This window comes from Diabrotica undecimpunctata, chromosome 9 (assembly GCF_040954645.1).
Source record: "Diabrotica undecimpunctata isolate CICGRU chromosome 9, icDiaUnde3, whole genome shotgun sequence".
Lineage (NCBI taxonomy): Eukaryota > Metazoa > Arthropoda > Insecta > Coleoptera > Chrysomelidae > Diabrotica > Diabrotica undecimpunctata.
Genome location: NC_092811.1, coordinates 90,295,708 through 90,317,268, shown reverse-complemented (window position 1 = coordinate 90,317,268; position 21,561 = coordinate 90,295,708). Strand labels below are relative to the sequence as shown.

The following is a 21,561-nucleotide window of genomic DNA, read 5'->3' as shown; positions in this document are numbered from 1 at the left end:
CGTGGATGACCCGGTCAAAGTCCTTCTCGAAATCGATAAAACACATATATGCCGGATGTTTTACATCCCTACAAATTGAATAATGCTTCTCTGGTTCCAAGATTATTCCTTAAACCAAACTGTGTTTCGTTTAGTTTTACTTCTATTTTGTTTTGTAAATTCTCGAGTGCAATATTCTTAAGATAATTTTCAGTACATGGCTTATCAGACTGATGGGGCGATGATCGCTACATTGTTTAGCGTTTATTTTTTTCGGTATCATTATACATGTTGACAATAACCACTCTGTTGGTATATGCCCTGTTTCGTATATTTTATTGAAGAGATTTAAAAGAGGATATTTCCAGTTATCGTCGAGTAGTTTGATTATTTTGCTAGGAAATTCATCTGGTCCTTTTACTTTCCTATTCTTTGCTAGTTTTATAGCTCTTTCCATTTCATCGAAGGTTACTTTTGGTCCAGTCGATATATTTTCCATTTCAATTTCTATTCTTTTCTATTCTTGCAGTTAACCCATATGGTCCAGTTATTTCTTGCACCTTTTTGTACATATTAAACGTGTCATTCTTTTTCTGCAATTCTTTTATTTCAGTGCATTTGCTGCCGTACCATTTTTCTTTTGCATTCCTCATTTTTCTTCTTTCTTTATTGATTTTATTGTATCATTGATTGTATTTTTAAAAAACTTACTATGAACTAAAAACTTCTTGAGTAAACTGGTATATAATATAAATAATATAATTAATATTCAAAATGGATTCATAAATTTTCCGAAGGTTTTCACTCCTATCGGACCATCCTCAGTGAAAAATGTCTATATTGTATTTGAAACAAGCTACATAACGAGGACAGATGACCCTCAAATTACATAATTAAAGTAATAAATCTTATAATTATTATGATACTAAGTCGATGATAAAAGATTGAGTTGGTTGTTGCCACTCGTTGAACTAGGTCCAATTTTCGAGCTGGGAATTTGTATGTTCCCTTAAAAATTAATCCTTTATATGTATAAACGACGCTGACGTAGCTTGAAGAATTTGTCACACTTAAGTTGTTTTCTACGCAGAATTCTACAAAACGATTTCTCCTCTCATTACGTTGTCCAAGTCTGAAATTGCCTAGAATGATTTCTTGTCTACCTTTTCCTGCTGTGGCATTGATATCCCCCATTATTATAGTGATGTCTTTATTTTTCAGATTACTCATTATCTTCCTTATATCATCATAAAATTTCTCTATGTCCTTTTCACTACTGCTGGCTGTGGGCGGATAAACTTGGACCAGATTAGTATCCATTGCCATTTAGTTTAATTGCATCATGATGACTCTGTCTTAAAAGTAGCTTACAGATTTAATACAACTAGAGACTTCTTTAGGCTCAGAATAGAATACGTAGTGGTCGTCTTTCTTACATTTACCAGTCCCCCATCCAGCGCATTTCGCTTATCCCAAGAACTGGTATATTGAGCCTTATCATCTCACCAAATACTTAAAAAGCCGAAGAATAGAAAAGCAGGAGGCAAAGACGGAATACCAAACGAATAATTGAAACATTGTGGGGCAGCAATGACAGAATAGTTAACAACATTAATTAGCAAAATTATATAACACAATAAAATACCGGAAGAATGGAGAACGAGCGAACTAATCTTACTATTCAAAGAAGGGAGATAAAAAACAGCCACAAAACTATAGATGTATAAACTTATTAATTTGTTAAATACTAACCTGAAACTTACAACTAAAATTTTAAAAGAAATAATGAACCAGGTGATAAGTTCAGCATATGAACAACAGGGTTTTCGTGCTAAAAGATCGTGTACAGATGCAATATTCGTCATAAAGCAAATTGTTGAGAAATCACTAGAGTATAATAGAGTATAATCACAGAGTAAGACTCAAATATGTAATCCACCTTCTGTATAATAGAGAAGTTCCCTAAATATAATAAAAACTATTTGAAAACATCTACCCAAACCACAAAATGGAAGTCAGAATAGATGGACAACTTACAGAACCTATAGAAATAGGCAGCAGAATAAGACAAGCATTGAGTCTTATGCTCTTCAATTTAATCATTGATGAAATTATCAAAAGTGTCAAAATATGACAAACTCATCTCAGAAAACTAAAACAATAGTAATCAGCAAAGAATCAATCAGTACAACAAGTAATAGACATAAAATATCTTGGAATTACACTGTTCAGCAATGGAGACCTGGACAAAGAAGTTAAAGATCAATTACAAAAAGTAAATAGACTGGCAAGATGCCTTAATAACACTATATGGCGAAACAGACACATTAACAATGAGATGAAGTCTAGAATTTATAATACCAGTGTAAGACCAATAATGACATATGCCTCAGAAACAAGACCAGACACAGCCAATAACACAAAGGCTACTGGAAACGGGAGATAAGAGTACTGAGAAGAATTACAGGAAATACGCTGAGAGATCGAAAGAGAAGTGAAGACATTTCAAGAACATGTAACGTATATAATATAGTGTATAAACGAATAAACACTAAATAGAAAAATACAATGGAATAACCACATAAGCAGAATAGGTGGAAATCCATGTAGTCAAAATATCAAGCAAGAGATATATCACCAATCGGCAGAAGAGTGACAACGTTCCCTTAGAGGTATTAATTCGCCAGTGAACAAGTAGAATTGCTTATAAAGAGACAGAAGAACAAGAAAAAGATCATCTCACGTATGGTATTTTGTATCTTACCGGGCTCATAGAGACTTCTCACATTTCATGTGCCAATTCTCATGCTGATTTTATTCTTATTTACTTTTTATTGCCACAGGGATTTTGCTGGATAATAATGGCCTGGAAGCCCTGTATGTTTGTCTTTTCCTGTTGGATCTTAGTGTTCGAAGACCATGATCAGTATACTTTTTCGTATCATATGTCAGTTTCTTTATGAATGAACTAGGTAATAATAATGGGGTGGTTTCCCTCCAGTAACGCTTGAGGTAGTTCAGTTTTCAAGCGGATCCAAGATCAATTCCTCTGCGCCTTGAGCTAGCATTGATGACCGCAGTTTCCATTCATACGGGAGGGATAGGATAAAGGTAACTAGATTATGGAAGAATAAAGGGATAGGACATGTTTTTTCTCAGTAAGGAGTTGAGAGTAAAGCATGGCTCACGTAAACAGGTTGGCTTCCCTGAAGTAGACCTATTATCTATTCTCATTTTATTTATAAGGATGTTTTAAATAGTCAATATTATTAAACAGTATCTTTATTTTAGCAAAAAACAAAGAAACATAAAAAATTATATTCCTAAATTATTGTATTTAAATTTTTTAAGATGGTTCACCATCCTGGTCTTTTTGGCAGTAGTTGCATTTAATTTTGACAATATGGACTTCTTCGCGTTTTGAATGAGTATTACAAACAAATCTTTTACACATGTCACACCTTTTTGAATATTTATTGTCATTACCCCTACAAGAATAACAACGACCTCGTTTTGTTGCAGATTGCGGCACTTCTATTTGCTTTTTTACACTAACACCGGTGGTCTCTATTGCAAGGATTACGGAGTTATGGTACTGGTGGGTTCTTCTTGTATCGCTTCAGCTCTTCGTTTTATATTGGGTGACGCTAATTGTTTTCCAAGGTCCTCCAGAAATAGTTTTCTGCGATGTTTTATATTTACTTGGGTGTTCCATTCCAGATTTTTCATATTCCATAGAACGAAAGCATTGTAGCATGCAATATCCAAAAAGTTAAAAAATATACGTAAGGGCCATCTTCTTGTTGTTTGTTTTTAAAATATCAACTCCACTTTTGGTTTTGTTGTAATCCAAAATAATCTTTGGTTTACACTTTTGGTCTTCACCAGAAATTTCATGTTCATTGTGTAAGATCGATAATAATATAACAAACTTGTTAGGCTTGGTTACATATGAAACTAAAGTAATGTTTCTAGCGAACAAAAATGTTTAAGAATACAGTGAGCGATCTGTCATTTCAAGCAATGATTTGAGTAAACTCTTCCTATTTTTTCTGATAGTACCCAAAAGAGTTAAATTTTTGGGTAAGTGTTCTTCATATAAAGCAATGTTGGTAAAAACTTATCAGTTGTAATATTTCGACCAGACCTATACCAATGTTCTGCAAGTATTTTGACAATTCTTGGGCCTTGGTTACGTTCCGATTGATCACCAATCTTTCCAGATTATATCTCAAAGTTACAGCAATAAAAATTTTCAGCGTCACATAGGGTACCGTATTTTTTCGGTTTACTAGGTATATAAATCGTAAATGCACAACGTCCCCTAAAATCTAAAAGCTGCTCGTCGATAGTACCAAAAGCAGATGGTTCATATGATTCCCTACATTTTTGGGCAAATAGATCAGCGATTTCTCGAATAGGAGCTAATTTATCTCGTTCTCTTCTTTCTGCTCTCGTATCCAAATTATCAAAGCGAATATACTTTAAAATACTTATAAATCTATCCCGGTTTGGAGATACTTTATAAATAGGACGCGTAAATGCATTATTTGACCATAAATTATGCACCTTCTCATGAGACTCTTTGAACCTTCCACATAATATAAGTATACCAATGAAAGCACGCAGTTCGACTAGATCAACGTCAATCAAATGCTTAATTTTTTTCTAATTCTTACTGTTATATGCAGCTGTGAACTCAATAGCTCTCTTATTGGTATACTCGAAAATCATTGACATTATACTATCAGAAAAAAATAAATTGAAGGCATCCATGCATGTCTCAATATTTTGACTTTTCGTAGTGACACCTATGTTTTTCTCTAATAAATTACATGCTAATGTCTTACCCTTTTTTGGAGCTAAATAATGCCATGTTCGTCCTTCGCACATAACATCAGATACGTTAGATCGTTCACTATCTGTATTTTCAGAAGCTGTCGCTAAAACTTTCTCGTTCTTGAGTTCAGTAATTGATAAATTACCTTTATGGGCTCACAACTGTCGTTATCACTCGCTTCACTATTGCTTTCATTATCATCATTGTCCACGTTTTGTTATAATACTGCACACTTCAAGATCGATGCTTGAATTAAATTTATAAACAAACGTGAAATACCGCTTAACACCAAAGTTAGACCTCTCGTCTCGGACGTTCTCATACAATATGCCTATTAGACACTACATTTACTCACAAGATTAACTTCTATTTACTAATATTTCTACATAACATAATCATTTGGCCTTGAATACGTTCACTGGTAAACAGAGACGGCTGCGCTTTACGTGTACCTACAAACATATTGAAAATATTCTTCGAAATCCGAAGACCGGGTCAAGACTGACCCGGCGTCATAGGTGTTACGTAGAGGAAAAACTGTAATGTGCACGTTCATGAATGGTACACGAAAAAATAGATTGAAACAAATAAGGAGAACTTACGATCAATCGGATTTGTAAAAAAATTATTTCATGAAATATCAAGAAATCAGTGAATGTCGGGTCACGCTTGATCCAGTCTTCGTACTCCGAAGGTTAAATAAATATTCCAAATACTCAAGTATTTTTGCCCTACTAAGTTTTAAACCTTTTTCCTCAACAGCTTTTCGCCACTGTTCTAGTTTTTATTCTAAATCAGTTTCAGTATTTCCTACTAACACTACATTATCAGCATACATTAAGTATCACGGAATGTTACCCTGTAGTTTCGCTGTTATCTGATCCAACACTAATGAGAATAAATCAGGACTAAGCACCGAGCCTTGGTGCAGTCCTATTTTCACATAAAATTTATCAGTCTCACCCATACTTGTGCTAATACTAGTTGTTACTCCCTCATACATTTCTCTCACAATCTTCACATATTCACCAAAAACTCCTTTCTTATTAAGCGCATACCACAGAATCTTTCGAATAACTCTATTATATGCTTTCTCAAGATCAAAGTAAGCCAACTTTGGCTATTAGCCAACTTGTATCTGTCTCTCCTAAAGCTGTCCAAACTTGTATCGTATCGTAATTGTATCGTATCGTTGGTGAAGTTCCTGAGTGGGAATTTCTTGGAAGTACTTTCAAGGACGACTCGATATTTTGATTTCAATTGTTTATAACAATTGCACTAAGCCCCTGCGTTAGCTTCTGAGAAGCGTGAAATAAAATTCACGCTGTGCCACTGTTGAACACTTTTTTGCTATTTCAACCATAAACTTCCATATTTTATGTATACTATTGTTGAAATAAAAGTTCTGTAAGTACGACGCACAAAAAAAGTTATGTATTTTAAGTCTCCAAGTAGGTATAAATGATTCCGGAGTAACGATCCATGGTACCTACTGTATAGTTATAAACTTACTTTAAATAGATCTAAATTGTTCTTCTTGTTTGTTTTACTTATACCATATTAAACAAAAATATAAATTACATTGAGATGTACCATTTAAAAAAAATGTGTTCCATTTTCAGACTCTACACAGAGGAAGACGCAGCAAAACTAGCGGACAACACTCCACCTGAGATGGTTCGAAGTAACTTGACGTATGCAGTGCTACAAATAAAAGCCTTAGGGATAGCTAACCTACTCAAATTCAGTTTTCCTAGTCCACCTCCTATTGAGAATTTAAAGAGTGCTTTAGAAATTTTGTATGCGTTAGATGCAATAGACATTGATGGGGAGTTAACTAAACCGATAGGTTATAATATGGCTGAATTTGCGCTCGATCCATTATACTCAAAGGTGCTACTTAGCTCAGGTAAAAAAAAATACTTGTTATAAACCGAACTTACTACTGTTTTTGAATTACATCAATTTTAATATCATTGGCTCTCCTTTATACTCATGCTCGACGATCTCCCTCCCATCAAGGAATTTTTTCTTCTTCTAGTTCCATGACCGTTATCGATCGTTGGATATCATGTTGGCTACCATATTCGCTATCGTGACTTTATTGACAGCAGCTCTAAATAACGATGTAGTTGATTTTCCATGCCATTGCCTTAGATTTTTCAGCCATGATGTTCTTCTTCTACCAGGACCACGATTACCTTGGATCTTTCCCTGAATGATCAGATGTAAAAGATCATATTTTTCAGGGTGTCTCATAATGTGACCGAAGTATTCCAGCTTGCGTTTCTTATATTGCGTGTTGTTTGGTTCAGCCGTCTAAGGACCTCCTCATTTCTAACTCTGTCGACCCAGCTTATTTTCAGTAGTCGTCTGTATACCCACATCTCAAAGGCTGTCAAGCGTTTAAGGATAGCCTCAGTTAGAGTCCACGCTTCCACTCCATACAGCAGGGCAGGAAAGATGTAGCAAGAGGTCATTCGAACTCTAAGGTCAATGCTAAGATCGTGACTGCAAAGTACGTTTCTCATTTTTACAAAGGCAGCTCGGGCTTGTTCTATTCGGCTTTTAATTTCTGCGGTTAGATCCCAGCTCTCATTGATATTACTGCCGAGATACACGAGTTTCTCTACTCTGTCCAGTGTGGCATCTCCGACTTTTATACCGTCATCCTGTATATAATTTTGTTTGCTAACTATCATATATTTAGTTTTCTTAACGTTGAGTTTTAATCCATACTGATCACAAGTCTGTTTTATTTTGTTCATTAGATTTTGAAGGTGTTTTCCGCAATTAGCAAGCACTAAGGTATCGTCGGCATATCTAATATTGTTGACGCTTACTCCATTCACAATAATACCTTCGGGTGTCTCCATTAAGGCTTCCTTAAATATTTCCTCCGAATATAAGTTAAAAAGTAAAGGCGACAATATACAGGCTTGTCTCACTCCTGTTTTTATATTTATTTCATCCGACAGTTCTTGTTCAACCTTTATTCTTACCACTTGATGCCAGTATAGATTTGTAATTATTCGTAGATCTTTATCGTCCAATCCAGCTGTTTCCAATAATTCTAGCATCAAGGAATTTAATGGTTAGTAACTTTGGTTTTGTAAAATGGCTAAGTAGTAATGTAAAATTCAAATGGCTGTGTTACTTAGACTAGAATACGCTGATGTATCATATCGACCTATAGATGAGCAGTACGGCAAGAGATGGGGGGCTTGTGGCTCGGTGTTACTCCTTCATATATCTCTATCGGAAGAGCGAGTACACTTAAAAAGCGAAATATAGATAGAACTTTTGTTTTGTGTTATTAATATATGCTATCTCCTAATCCAATCTCATATTGCTTGATAATAAAAATAAGTTATCTGCTATGGAAAATATTGAAATAAGTAAGGAATTCTGTTTCAGTTTGGATGGTGTCATTCTATGGTTACTGTCTGATTGCCTTTTCCAAGGCAATATTAAAGAGGAAGCACGCCAGCGCGCCCCTTGTTAACCATTATTAACGTCAAAGTGGGAACTTAGGAAAAAACTTACGTGTGATCCTAACGTCTATTATTGCATTATATAATGCAGTTCTTTTCACACTGTCATAGGTTTCTTTAAAGTCGACGAAGAGATGGTGTGTATCTATGTTATATTCTAGTAACTTTTCTAGAATCTACCTATGTGCTTGAATTTGATGTGTAGTTGACTTTCCAGCAGTAAATCCGCATTGATATTGACCAACAATATCCTTTGTAAAATGTTTAATTCTTTAAAACAGTACATTGTCAAAGATTTTATATGTAGATGCGAACAGAGTTAATGCCTCTATAGTTCCTACACTCCAGTTGTTGATCACCCTTTTTATGCAACGGATATATTATTCCCTTATGCCACTCTTCTGGTACCAATTCATTCTGTCTATTAGTATTAGATTAGTATTAGTAGTATTAGATTGCTGCAAAAAGTTGATCACCACCTTTTTTATACATTTCAGAACAAATTTCATCGATTCCTGGGGCTTTATTGTCTTTGAGTTTTAGGATGGCATTTGAGACTTCTTCTCTTGTTGAGTCTTCACTGTATAGTTGACGTTGTCGATTTTGTTGATTGTCTATGTTGTAACCTCCTTCAATATCGTTTATATTTGTTCGCTGAAATGTTATGCCCATCTGTTAAGAACTGAGTTTTATCATGTAGAATTTCACCGTTAGTGTCTTTACAAATTTTTAATCGTAATTTAAATTCTCAACGGTTATTATTTAAGGATTTGCAGTATTTCCTAGTTTCACTTTTATCCATAAACTTTGTATCTCTTTAGAGTGTTCTGTTCGTATTCCCTCTTCTGACGTCGATGGATACGTTTTTCCTCTCTTCTAAGACGTCTATACTCTTTTTTTTTCTTGGTGTACATCCTGCGTCGATGGTTTTTTGATATGCTGCGTTCTTTCTATTTGTGGCCACTTCGCACTTATGATCAAACCAATGATTTCTTTTTTCTGACTTGGTTTTGCCCAATATTTCAACCGATTTCTGTAACACAATATCTCGTATATTTGCCCATAGTTGGTTAATGTCTTCTTCTAAGTTTTCTGTTCTTATTTAATCTTCTATTTGCTGTCTGTATACATTTGCAATATCGGGATCTTATAGTTTTGTGATGGGTAGCTCTTTCGGGGCGACAGACTCAGTAAAACACAGGTTTGAAGGAAAAATAAATCTATTAATTTAGTATATCTACAATAAATAAAAATAAAAGGAATTCTACGTTGTATACTTATATGTACAATGAATAAAACTAAAACGAATTCTACTGGATCCCGTGATGAACGAAGTCCTCGGCGAACGTCTATAAAAGAAAAGAAATTAATTAGTATTACTAATAAGAAACGAAATGGGGGAAGTCGATCGCGTGCAGATTTATACTAACTTTCGCTTCAATTCAGCGAAAGCTCCGTATATGCTCGCAAACACAATATTTAGCTGTGCAGACCCACGGCAATGTTCAATACACAATGCCGACGGGTTCCGCTTGGCTAAGGACAGAGTATGATCCTCAATACGGAAATCTCTGTCCCGGTTGGTTCTGTGCAGATCCACGGTAATGCTCATTACGCAATACCGATGGGTTCCGCTTGGTTAGGGACAGAGTATGATCCTCAATACGGAACTCTCTCTGTCCAGAATGGCTCGCAGGTTCACTACACCGGCGAGTCAGGGAGCCTAGAGCGCTAGCTACAAGACTGTCTAATTCCGCTATTCACACGCCTTAAATAGCCGTTCTGATTCCCACTTCGCTGTCACGTTGTAGAAGTGGATGCGCAAATATTGACACTCCCACGGTTCGAACTGTTAAACGATCAGAGCATCGTTACACCCCCTTCTCTTTGAAAAAAAAAAGTAACATACCTTTTTTTTTGTGTATATGGTGTCTACAGCCTTGTGATGTCATCTATCCCTCTCGGTATCTTTATCACAATCTTCCTCCCCACGGTTTTAAATCTTTTACATGCGCCGTCGTCTGCTTGCGGCTACTACTATCGGCCAATTTCAGTTTTACTATTACTGGTGATATCACTGACGTTACTATGTATGGTCCTGAGTACTTCGGCGCTAGTTTGCTGGTGAAAGCTGCACTAGCCGATGATAGATGGTGTTCCTTTTTCATGACTCGATCTCCCGGATGTGGCTGCCAGTCTCTTCGTCTTAGATCGTAATGTTTCTTTTGGTCCTCGAAAGCGTGTTCCATGTGCACTTTCGCTAGTTCTCTTAACGCTTCTAACTTGTTTAAGTTTTCTGCATACCCCTGTATATCTTGTCCATTTGTCGCCTCTGTTATGTCTAATTCCCTTCCGAAATTAAGAAGCGCTGGTGAAAATCCTGTTGAATCGTGTCTTGACGAATTTATGGCGTAGCAGAATTCTGGTATGAATTTGTCCCAGTCTTTATGGTTATCCTCCACGTAAGTAGCTATCATCGTTTTCAGTACTTTGTTCGTTCGTTCTACTGGATTGCACTGAGGTGAGTACGGCGGTGTTAGAATGTGATTTATGTTATAGGACTTTAGGAACGCCTTAAAATTTCCGCTTGTAAATTGCGCGCCGTTGTCCGAGATGATTTTCTTCGGGATACCGAATTGCATGACTACTTTAGATCGTAGAGTGTCGATGATTGAGTTCGTAGATGCTGCTCTTATTGGCTGGGCGACGACCCATTTGGTAAACCGGTCTTGCACGACTATTAAGAAAATGTTTCCTTTTGCAGATCTTGGGAATGGTCCCATTAAATCAACTGAGACAGTATGCCAAGGCTTTTCTACAGTGGACGGTTGCATTTTCCCGGCTGGTTGCATTTGAGACGGTTTATATTGGAGGCACTTCGTACAGGCTCTAACGTAGTCTGCAATTTGTTTAAACATCTTAGGCCAATAGTACTTTTGCGCTATTCGGCAAATTGTTTTTGCAATTCCTAAGTGGCCTGCTGTGGTCGAGTCATGATTTTCCTCCAAAATATCTTTCCTTTTATATCTTGGTACGCATAATTTCCATGGGTTATTAAACTCTGGGTCGGCTAAATTACGGCAGCTCCAAACGTGTTTATATAATTTCCCGTTTGATATTTGTAAATCCGGGAAATCGTCTGGGTTCTGGAGTACATTCCTATATAAATTATCGTACCAACTGCATGATTCCAGTTCTGATGCTAATAATTCCGACTCTGGTTCTTCGCTCTGGTTTTCTTGTGGTTGTCGTGACAAAGCATCTGCTACCTTGTTGAGGACTCCCTTTCTATATATTACCTCGAAATCGTACTGTTGCAGTTCTAAACTCCACCTGGCTAACCGACCTGACGGGTTTTTAAGGTTCTTCAGCCATTTTCTCCCAGTTCTCCCAGTCCACAGTTCGACGCATCTGTTTGCAGGTAAAATGTTTTCGAAAAATCGGGGCATGCTAATACTGGGGCCGATGTAAGTTTTGATTTTAGCTCTTCAAACGCGTTTTCCTGCTTATCGGTCCATTTCCATCTTATCTTCTTCTTCAGAAGCATGTTTAGCGGTCCTGCTATTGTCGAATAGTTCTCTATGAATCGGCGGTACCATGATGTTATTCCTAGGAACCGGCGGAGTTGACGCACATTTCTCGGTGCTGTAAGTCCGGTTATAGCGTTGGTTTTCTCCGGGTCGGTTTTTATTCCTTCTGCTCCAACCACATGTCCTAAGTATCTGAGTTCTGACTGGCAAAACGTGCATTTCTCGAAGTTCAGCTGTAATCTGGCTTCTTTCAGTCTTCGGAAAACTTCATGTAGGTGATTTAAATGCTCTTGGAGCGTTTTAGATATTACTACGATATCATCCAAGTAGGCAAACGCGAATTCCATATCGGGAGATATTACCTTATCCAGTAGGCGTTGGAAAGTGGCTCCTGCGGAATGCAGTCCGAATGGGGTGGTTTTGAACTGAAAATGGCCTTTTCCGGGTACGCTGAATGCTGTCACTGGGCGGCTTGTTTCTTCTAGGGGTATTTGAAAATATCCCTGTTTCAAATCGAGGGTTGATATAAAATTTGCTTCCTTAAGTCTATCCAGAATTTCCGATATTCTGGGTAACGGATATGCGTCCTTATCTGATAGTTCGTTGACTTTTCTAAAGTCAATGCACAATCTGTACGAGTTATCCTTTTTCCTAACTAGTACAATCGGTGAACTCCAACCACTTGTGGAGGGTTCGATGGTTCCTTCTTTTAACATCTTGTCCACTTCTTGGTTGATGATCTGTAGCATTGCGGGATTGTGTTGCCTGTAAGGCTGCTTGACTGGATCGCACTTTTTCTTCAATTTTATTTCGTGTCTTATTAAGTTGGTGGGTCCTGTTATATTCTCAAACTCCCTTAGTTCTTTTCTTAGGAACCTTTCTAACTCCGTATTTTGAGTGGAGTCTTTTAAAGTGTTACATGTCTCTTCTTGATGTTGTATGTATTGTTTGGTCGTATGTTTATCGAATTTAAGTTCGATAGAATGGTTCCTGAGGAATTCCACTCCTATTAATGCATCTTCCGTCAACCCTGGCATTACTATGAATGTTTGTCGGGTTTGTAACTTATCGATCTCGCATTCAATTGTCAACTTCTGGTTAAGCTCGATTGACGCTCCATTTGCTAGTCTTGTTCTCCCGCTGTAGCTATCTAGAGAGTCCTTGTATATCTGAGCTATTCTATCCCCGACGTAATTTTTAGTAGTTCCTGTGTCGATGAGCGCTCTGTATGTTCTTTGCCCTATTTTTAGTGATGCGAACAGTCGAATGTCATTGCTTGCTGGCTGTGTAACGGCGAAAACGAATGAAGTCGAATCTTGTTTTACAGACTGGGACGACTCCTTGTTTCTCCAGTCTGTAATTCGTTTCCCTGACGCCTGAAACAGAGGTCGCTGCTGTAAACCCCTTCTCTGCCGCAACGCGAACAAAACTTTTTCCATGGGTTTTTGCAGTTTTTACGGTTGTGACCTGGCATCTTGCATCTAAAGCATGCCGTTTTCGCATCGTACTCTGCTTGGTCCGTGCGTCTCCAGTTTCCACGGCAAATCTGATTTGCTCGGGTCTTTTCGTCTTCTAGAGCTTCGTATTCTTGGGCTAAATCCTGTAATTCGGCTAAGTTTCCGAAATCCCGGCGGCGAGCATAAAGCTTATATTCTGGTAACAAATTTTTGTATATCCTTTCGAGTTCTTGGTTTTTAGAAAAAGATCCTTCTCGTCTGATTAATGTTTGTATCTCCGTGATATATCTATCTACTGGTTCGTTCTGTCTCTGTTTTCTGTTTCGGATTTCCTCTTCTAGTTGTAGCAAATATCCCCTGGGATAGAAAGCTTTTTTAAAATCTTCGCTGAAATCTGTCCATGACTTCCAATTTTTGTTATTGTTTCTGTACCATAACAAAGCGTGGTCTCCTAATAATTCTGGTAATGCTCTTAGTAGATCTTGTTTATCGATCTCGTAGGCCAAGCTTAATTCGTCTATCCTCTCTAAGAATTCTATTGCATCCGAATGTTTCTTGTCGAAGTGTGTGTTCCACTTTCGTACTTGATTTAGCAATTCTGGTTGCCCCATTTGTTTCGTTATTGTTAATTCCTGTAATTGTCTTCGGATGCCCGAAATTTCCTGGGCCAGTGTGTCGGATTCTGTTCCCTTGGAAGTTTTTTCTTTTGGGATTGTTCCTGTAGCTTCCTCGCGATTTTTAAAATAGGTTCTGAGTCGTGCTCTCAATTCGTCGACGGTTCCCTTGAGATCTAAGCCGTATTTTTCGGCCTCGCTCTGCAATTCCTCCTTGCAAACTCGGTTTATCCTCGACGTACCTGTTACTGAGTCTGTGTCTTTATCTGTCGGCATGTTATTAATTTTTGCTCGGGCGCCAGTTTGTGATGGGTAGCTCTTTCGGGGCGACAGACTCAGTAAAACACAGGTTTGAAGTAAAAATAAATCTATTAATTTAGTATATCTACAATAAATAAAAATAAAAGGAATTCTACGTTGTATACTTATATGTACAATGAATAAAACTAAAACGAATTCTACTGGATCCCGTGATGAACGAAGTCCTCGGCGAACGTCTATAAAAGAAAAGAAATTAATTAGTATTACTAATAAGAAACGAAATGGGGGAAGTCGATCGCGTGCAGATTTATACTAACTTTCGCTTCAATTCAGCGAAAGCTCCGTATATGCTCGCAAACACAATATTTAGCTGTGCAGACCCACGGCAATGTTCAATACACAATGCCGACGGGTTCCGCTTGGCTAAGGACAGAGTATGATCCTCAATACGGAAATCTCTGTCCCGGTTGGTTCTGTGCAGATCCACGGTAATGCTCATTACGCAATACCGATGGGTTCCGCTTGGTTAGGGACAGAGTATGATCCTCAATACGGAACTCTCTCTGTCCAGAATGGCTCGCAGGTTCACTACACCGGCGAGTCAGGGAGCCTAGAGCGCTAGCTACAAGACTGTCTAATTCCGCTATTCACACGCCTTAAATAGCCGTTCTGATTCCCACTTCGCCGTCACGTTGTAGAAGTGGATGCGCAAATATTGACACTCCCACGGTTCGAACTGTTAAACGATCAGAGCATCGTTACAGTTTATTAATGTCGATTTTTTCTCTCCTTTTCCCGATCTCCTGTTTTAAATTGGATATTCTCTCTTTAAATCGTGCTTTAACTAAATGGTGATCACTATCTATGTTTGCTTCTCTAAAAGACCTAACATCTAATAAGTTAGAGCAGTGTCTTGCATCGATGATTATATGATCTATTTGGTTAATCGTTTCAATATCAGGAGATTTCCAAGTTCCCTTATGTATATCTTTATGGGGAAATCGTGTCCCAGTTATTACCATGTTCTTAGACATCGCAGAGTTTATGATTCTGAGACCGTTATCATTAGAGTCTACGTGTAGGCTATCTTTTCCGATGGTGGGCGAAAATATATTCTCCCTTTCGACTTTGGCAATAAAGTCTCCTGCTATTATTTTGATGTCATTTTTTGGGCACTCATCGTACTCTCGATCTAGTGCCTCAAAGGACAGGTCTTTTTCATCATCCCCTTTTTCCTCCGTTGGAGTATGGATGCTAATAACACTAATATTAACGATCTTCTCTTTAAGTCTTATTCGACATATCCTATGATCAATAGCTTTGAAATCAATTACACTATGTTTGACCTTGCAGCTTACAATAAAGTCGTGCAAATTTTTAAATCATTATCCTTATTTCGTTTGCGAGTTCGTCGTAGGTTAGACAGTCCGGTTTCTTTCTTTGTAGCTCTCATAACAAAAGATTTTTTACAGAGTTGGGTAGTCAACCTAACGCCAAACCCCCTTTTCGAAGGGATATTTCACCCGCTCTCGTCAGTGTTCCCGACCCAACTTTCCACCCGGGTTAGATACCGGATCTCCAGTTGGGTTGCTCGGTTTACAGGGGACACCAGCGTGAAAGTGAGAGTCGGATTTGAGTAGAAGAGGCTAATTGGAGTAAATTGGAATCAACTCCATGTTTTCGCATTATACTCCTTTATCCCCCAATTTTTGAGACCGTTATTGTATATTATATACAACAAAGGAGCTAAGAGATAGATTTTGAATAAAGTATCCTTGTTGACTTGATATTGACGTAATGCTTGATTTTGGTCAGAATATATTGTGGAAGATTCTGTCCGAAGTGATTTATACGTTTTTTGAGATGGAATGTGAAATTGACTAATAATAAATGTTGTATTAACTAGATACAATATGTAAGCTCCATGTAACCATCAATTCAATTGTCATTCTGTGTTTAGTAAGCCTATAATGACGGTAATGCATGTTACTACTCTATTTAGATAAGCAATTTAATAACTACTTATTTTTAAAATTTCATATGGTTTTTTTTGCAGGAGAATTTGGTTGTTCTGAAGAGATCCTCACCATCATCGCCATGCTTCAAGTGGAAACAGTATTTACAAAACCTACTAGTGGTAACTCAATTATAAGAGCTAGGATTCAAAAACGACTATTTGAAGTGGAAGAAGGAGATCTAATAACGTACTTAAACGTCTTCAATGGTTTTATCCAAAGCGAAATGTCGCAGGGATTTTGCCATAAGAATTTTTTAAGCTACAAAAGTTTAAAAAGAGTGGTGGAGATACGAAAGAGGTTGGAGAAGATGATGAGAAGTTATGGAATTCCTATAGAATCTTGTATAAGTAAGTATTTTATTTAAAATATTATTTTTTAAATCCTTTAAACAGATTTACTCTGCAGAATTATCTATGAACTTCAACATACCTAATTTTAACAAATAGTAAATAACAAGTTGATAGTTCCACCTCGACAAAAACTTTCGTTATATTAAAAGCTTATACTCATATACAGGGTGAGTCATGAGGAACTTTACATACTTCTACCATATGTAGAGTCCCTCAGGAAGCATATCATGTGGCCACTAAAAAATGTCAACTCCTCTTCTTTATTAATTAACAGGGTGATTTCTGTAATTGACCATTTGTTTCATTTTACTGTAGTGTTTATACGGCTTATTTGATTTTTTTAATTTTTGCATGATACAGTACACTACTATCAAGCATTCGTCTGGTATTAGCTAAACTAAAAAATTCCAGGACTGGCTTTGGAAAAATTAATTTAGGGAGTCGTATTAAATATTACACCCTGTATAATTTTTTTTTAAATGCAATAAGTGATTTTCAAACTGCATAAAAAGCCAATGAAAACGACATATGCGACAATGTTTTCGCACTTTTATTAAATTTTTAGTGAACGATCAAATCTTACCAAAAATAGAACAACCATGATGAAGTATCAAATTATAAGGTATTAATTTAAACAAATGTTATAAATTTCAAACATTTTAATTAAAATGAGTTCCTACAACATAATCTAATACGTAGAAAATTAACATCTTTACTGTCACTTTGTATTATCTCTACGATAGAATCAATTGTTTTTCAATTTTAAATTTTTACTCATAGATCGTATTGGGGCATTATTTTCGATAAATAATAAATTAAATTGATTAAAAATTCAAACCTCTTGTATGTGTTAGTTTTTGTTGATTGTAAATGATTAAAATTTTATGTCAAATAATAATACATTGCATCAACTGTACTAAATAAAAATAAATCTAAAAAAGTTTAAAATGAAGGTTGGCGTTGACCGTTTGACGTTTCTTGATATTTTATACCCATTGTCATTATTGTCATTATCAATTGTTATTTATGTGTACAAGAATACATATTTCTTCTGTCATATCTACGTTAAGTACATTGTGTTAGTTTTGGTAGAGTTTTTGTTACTTTCGTTCAAAATGCCACATCAGTTTTCGACCACAGAATATGCAGACATAATATTTGTTTATGGATTTTGTAATGGGAATGGTAGGGCTGCTAGTAGAGAATATCGCAGGAGATTTCCTAATCGTCGAACTCCCAGTCATCCAACATTTGGGTCAGTTTTTAATTATTTGCGAGAAAATGGCACTTTTCCTAGTGGAACAACAGAGCGACATGTAGATGAAGCGCAGGAAGATGACATTATGGACGCCGTTACTATGAACCCTACAATAAGCACTAGACAAGTAAGTCGAGAACTCAATGTTACTCAATCAAAAGTAAGTAGAGTCTTACAAAAAAATAATCTATACCCATATCACATTCAAATGGTTCAGCGACTACATGCTGGAGATGAGATCGATAGGTTGGAATTTTGTAGATGGATTAACAATAATCGACCAACGCTATACAGGACACTATTTACAGATGAAGCCCAATTTACCAGAGACGGGATAAATAATTCACGAAATTCACATGTGTGGGCAGAAGAAAATCCCCATGCTATTCGAGAACGTCGTTCTCAGTTAAGGTTTTCGGTTAACGTGTGGATTATTGTCATAAATAACCAATTAGTAGGTCCTCACTTTTTTGATGGTCCTTTAACAGGGAGGGCAGGTCTATTTGAACTTTCTACAAAATATTTTGCCGAATTTGCTTGCCAACGCGAACGTTGCTATCCGAGGGATGTATTTTCAGCATGATGGGGCACCCCCACACTTTTTACTGGCAGTGAGACAACATCTCAATAATGTTTATGGCAACAGGTGGATAGGACGTGCAGGTCCTATTTCGTGACCTTCAAGATCCCCTGATTTAAATCCCGTTGATTACCATATTTGGGGACGATTGAAGCAACTAGTTTACGCAGTGAATATTAATAACCGACAACAATTAATTGATAGAATTATACATTGTTGTAATACTATTAGAAACGATCCCCAGAGTATCCGTAATTCAATACGTCAATTAACAATTCGGCAACAAAAATGTGTACAGGCTGCAGGGTTCCATTTCGAAAATCTATTTTGAATTATTTTTATTTTGTTACCATTATTGTATCTTTTCCAGTTCTAATTTATGGGTTTATCATAACTATGTACATATTTTTAGTTTTTTTTTAAATTGTTCTTCGTTATTGTTAGTAGTTACTGTTTTTTGTTGTGCAGTGACTCAGTTTATCATTTCAATTAAAATGTTTGAAATTTATAACATTTGTTTAAATTAATTACCTTATAATTTGATACTTCATTATGGTTGTTCTATTTTTGGTAAGATTTGATCGTTCACTAAAAATTTAATAAGAGTGCGACAACATTGTCGCATATGTCGTTTTCATTGGCTATTTATGTAGTTTGAAAATCACTTATTGCATTTTAAAAAAAATATATACAGGGTGTAATATTTAATATGAATCCCTAAATTAATTTTTCCAAAGCCAGTCCTGGAATTTTTTAGTTTAGCTAATACCGGTCGAATGCTTGATAGTAGTGTACTGTATCATGCAAAAATTAAAAAAATCAAATGAGCCGTATAAACACTACAGTAAAATGAAATAAATGGTTAATTACACAAATCACCCTGTTAATTAATAAAGAAGAGGAGTTGACATTTTTTAGTGGCCACATGATAAGCTCCCTGAGGGACTCTACATATGGTAGAAGTATGTAAAGTTCCTCATGACTCACCCTGTATAATTTATAGGTACTTTTTTTTTATTTAATTAATGGCTTTGGATAACTTGATCCATTCAACCACGATAATGTATTTGACTACTTGAATTTGTTAATGATGTATTGACCTATTGCATTTGTTAACAAATTCGCATAGAGGTAAATTAAAAATATAATGTAAACATCAGTATCACAAGAATCAGTAGATTGATAAAAAACCATACATTCATTCGTTCCATTCAATGCCCTAACCATCTTAAAGTGAATATTTAGAACCAACAAGGGATTACATAATATAGAGATACTTTTCACGCTAAGGTGCCTTTCATAACGACTTTATTACAACATAAGACAGGCAACGGCTAGGAGGTAACTATATAACATAAGGATAGATAGAGGGAACAAAGCTAGATTTATACATTCACATTACACATTCCATCCTAAATTTTTCTTTTAGTCTTTTTTAAATATTTCCAAAAAATTTGGTTAAGCCTAATATTATAATGAGATATATATAAAATGGAAGATTGACACTGAGGAAGAGGTATTTGTTCTTTTATCAGATTTTCCAATAGATACTTAATAGCAGTATCATTATATATGCACCCGAACATCCAATGATTGATATCGTCAGTGTTACCATTACAATCACAAAGTTCGGTTTCACTTAAATTAAATCTATGAAGATAGGCTTTCACAGTAGCATGATTAACAAGGCATCTAACAAACATTGAATATACTCTTCTATTGGGATGACTTCTTGAAGCAAAAGGCGCAGTAGGTAAAACAGGGTGAATTTTTGTATAAAAGTTGTTACTTCTGTTACAAAAAGCATTCCATTCAATTTCCCAGTTTTTTTTTAATTCTTGTTTACGCAGCGAGACTAAATCACTTCTATTGAGCCAGCTAATTTCTAATCCTTTTGAAGCCGCTTCTTTAGCAAAATAATCTGCTTTGGTGTTACCCGAGATACCAGCATGTCCTTTTACCCAAATGAAAGAGACTGAATTATTTCTTTCAAGTAGCCTTAGTTGATTTTCTAAAATTTTGACGATAATAGTGTTTTTGTATAAATGCTTATGCGAATTATCTAAAGCAGACAACGCAGATTTTGAATCTGACATGATTACTATTTGTTAATCAGACATTCTTTTCTCAATAGTCCATTCCAAAGCTTGATATATTGCAAACAGTTCTGCGGAATAAATGGAACATTCTTGGTTTAATTTAAAGATAATGTGTTCTTGATTGTTTTGGATATATACCGCACAACCAACTGCCAAAATGGATTTTGACCCATCTGTGAAAATCCTACATGGCTTATCAAATTTGGCAAGTTGTTTCTGAAGTTGAATGGCGTTGTTATCATCAAAAGTAGGAAAATAAACTGGTTTGGGAATAAAGAATATTGAAATTAGATTGGAAGAAATTAGTTTCAGCTGGGATTTCTAAATAGGAAGAAACATTAGGAAATGCTATAGCTAAATTTGGAGAAGATATGTCGGATATTTTTTGCAATAGGATTGGTTATTACTTTGACATTTAAGGATAAACTTTTCAGCTAAAAAAAGACGTCTTAAATGTAATGGAGGTTCCATACATTCGGCTAATAGATTTTCAGTAGGTGTAGATTTAAGTGCACCTAAAACCAAACATAGAGCTTTGTACTGGATTCGGTCTAATTTTTTAAGTCTAGTATTTGTAGCAGACCCATATAAAAAGCAACCATAGTCAAGAACTGACCTGGTATATGCCCCATAAAACATTAGATTAACCTTAGGATCAGCGCCCCATTGGTGACGGTTAACTACTTTTAAAACATTTAAGTTTTTTTCGTCATTTAATTAAACAGTTATTAATATCTTCTTCCCATGTTAATTTAGTATCAAGTGTGACGCCAAGATAAGTATTGTGTTTTTGGACAGGTATACTTAGATTATCAATTCTAACGCTGGATATATTCGGTAAGCGATAACGAGTAAACAACACCACAGCGGATTTATTCGAAATAAGTTCCAACCCTTGGTTAAGAAAGTATTCTCTTGCACTGTACATAATTCGTTCTATTGAATCAATACATTCCTGATAAGAATTTTTAGAAGTGTAAAGACAGAAATCATCGGCTTATTGTAAAATATTACAATTAATTCCATGTAGATCCATAGTATATAGATTAAACAAGAGAGAACTAAGCACAGATCCCTGCGG

The 21,561-nt window shown here is 36.1% G+C and overlaps 1 protein-coding gene across 2 annotated transcripts in view; it reads left to right on the top strand.

Annotated features, from left to right (window-relative positions):
• LOC140450276 (probable ATP-dependent RNA helicase DHX35) overlaps positions 1-21,561 on the top strand; it is a 332,996-nt gene that overhangs the window by 296,608 nt on the left and 14,827 nt on the right. For both annotated transcript variants that reach the window (XM_072543802.1, XM_072543803.1), the window contains 2 exons: positions 6,442-6,728; positions 16,232-16,540. In XM_072543802.1, coding sequence (XP_072399903.1) covers positions 6,442-6,728; positions 16,232-16,540 — 596 coding nt within the window. The remainder of the gene's footprint in view (positions 1-6,441; positions 6,729-16,231; positions 16,541-21,561) is intronic.